At 62.4% G+C, this 441-nt stretch overlaps 1 protein-coding gene across 1 annotated transcript in view; it reads left to right on the top strand.

Moving 5' to 3' along the window:
* The window catches only part of ATAT1 (alpha tubulin acetyltransferase 1), a gene marked incomplete at its 5' end in the record, with an annotated part of 4503 nt that overhangs the window by 3419 nt on the left and 643 nt on the right, over positions 1–441 (top strand). Inside the window, one exon of the mRNA XM_010577543.1 lies at positions 125–189. Coding sequence (XP_010575845.1) covers positions 125–189 — 65 coding nt within the window. The remainder of the gene's footprint in view (positions 1–124; positions 190–441) is intronic.

Here is a 441-nt window from a genome sequence, read left to right as displayed (position 1 = left end):
GAAGGGGGCGGAGCTATGCAAATAGAGGGGAGCGGCGGGGGCGTGACTACGCCGATGGCCGTAGCGGAGGAGAAGCGGGGCTGGGGGCGTGGCCTGCTGTTTGAGGGCGTGGTTATGCTATTAGGCATAGCGGGGTCGGGTGGATCGGGGGCGTGGCTATGCAAAGAGGAGCCGCGGAGTAGAGGTGAGGTGGGGCGGGGTGCTTGCTTGGGGCGGGGCTATGCAAATAGACATAACGGGGTATAAGCGAGGCGGGGCGTGGCCTGCTGCTTTGGGGGCGTGGCTATGCAAAGAGACATAGCGGAGAAGTGAGGTGGGGCGGGCCCTCCTGTTTTCGGGTGGGCGTGACTATGCAAATAGACATCGCTAAGTAGAGGTGAGGGGGCGCCGACTGTGCTGAAGGGGCGTGGCTATGCAAATCGAACAGAATGGGATCCTGCT

This window comes from Haliaeetus leucocephalus, unplaced genomic scaffold (genome assembly GCF_000737465.1).
Source record: "Haliaeetus leucocephalus isolate CR32 unplaced genomic scaffold, Haliaeetus_leucocephalus-4.0 Scaffold558, whole genome shotgun sequence".
NCBI lineage: Eukaryota > Metazoa > Chordata > Aves > Accipitriformes > Accipitridae > Haliaeetus > Haliaeetus leucocephalus.
Note: the sequence above shows the minus strand (reverse complement) of the source record. Positions and strands in the feature narration are given on the sequence as shown.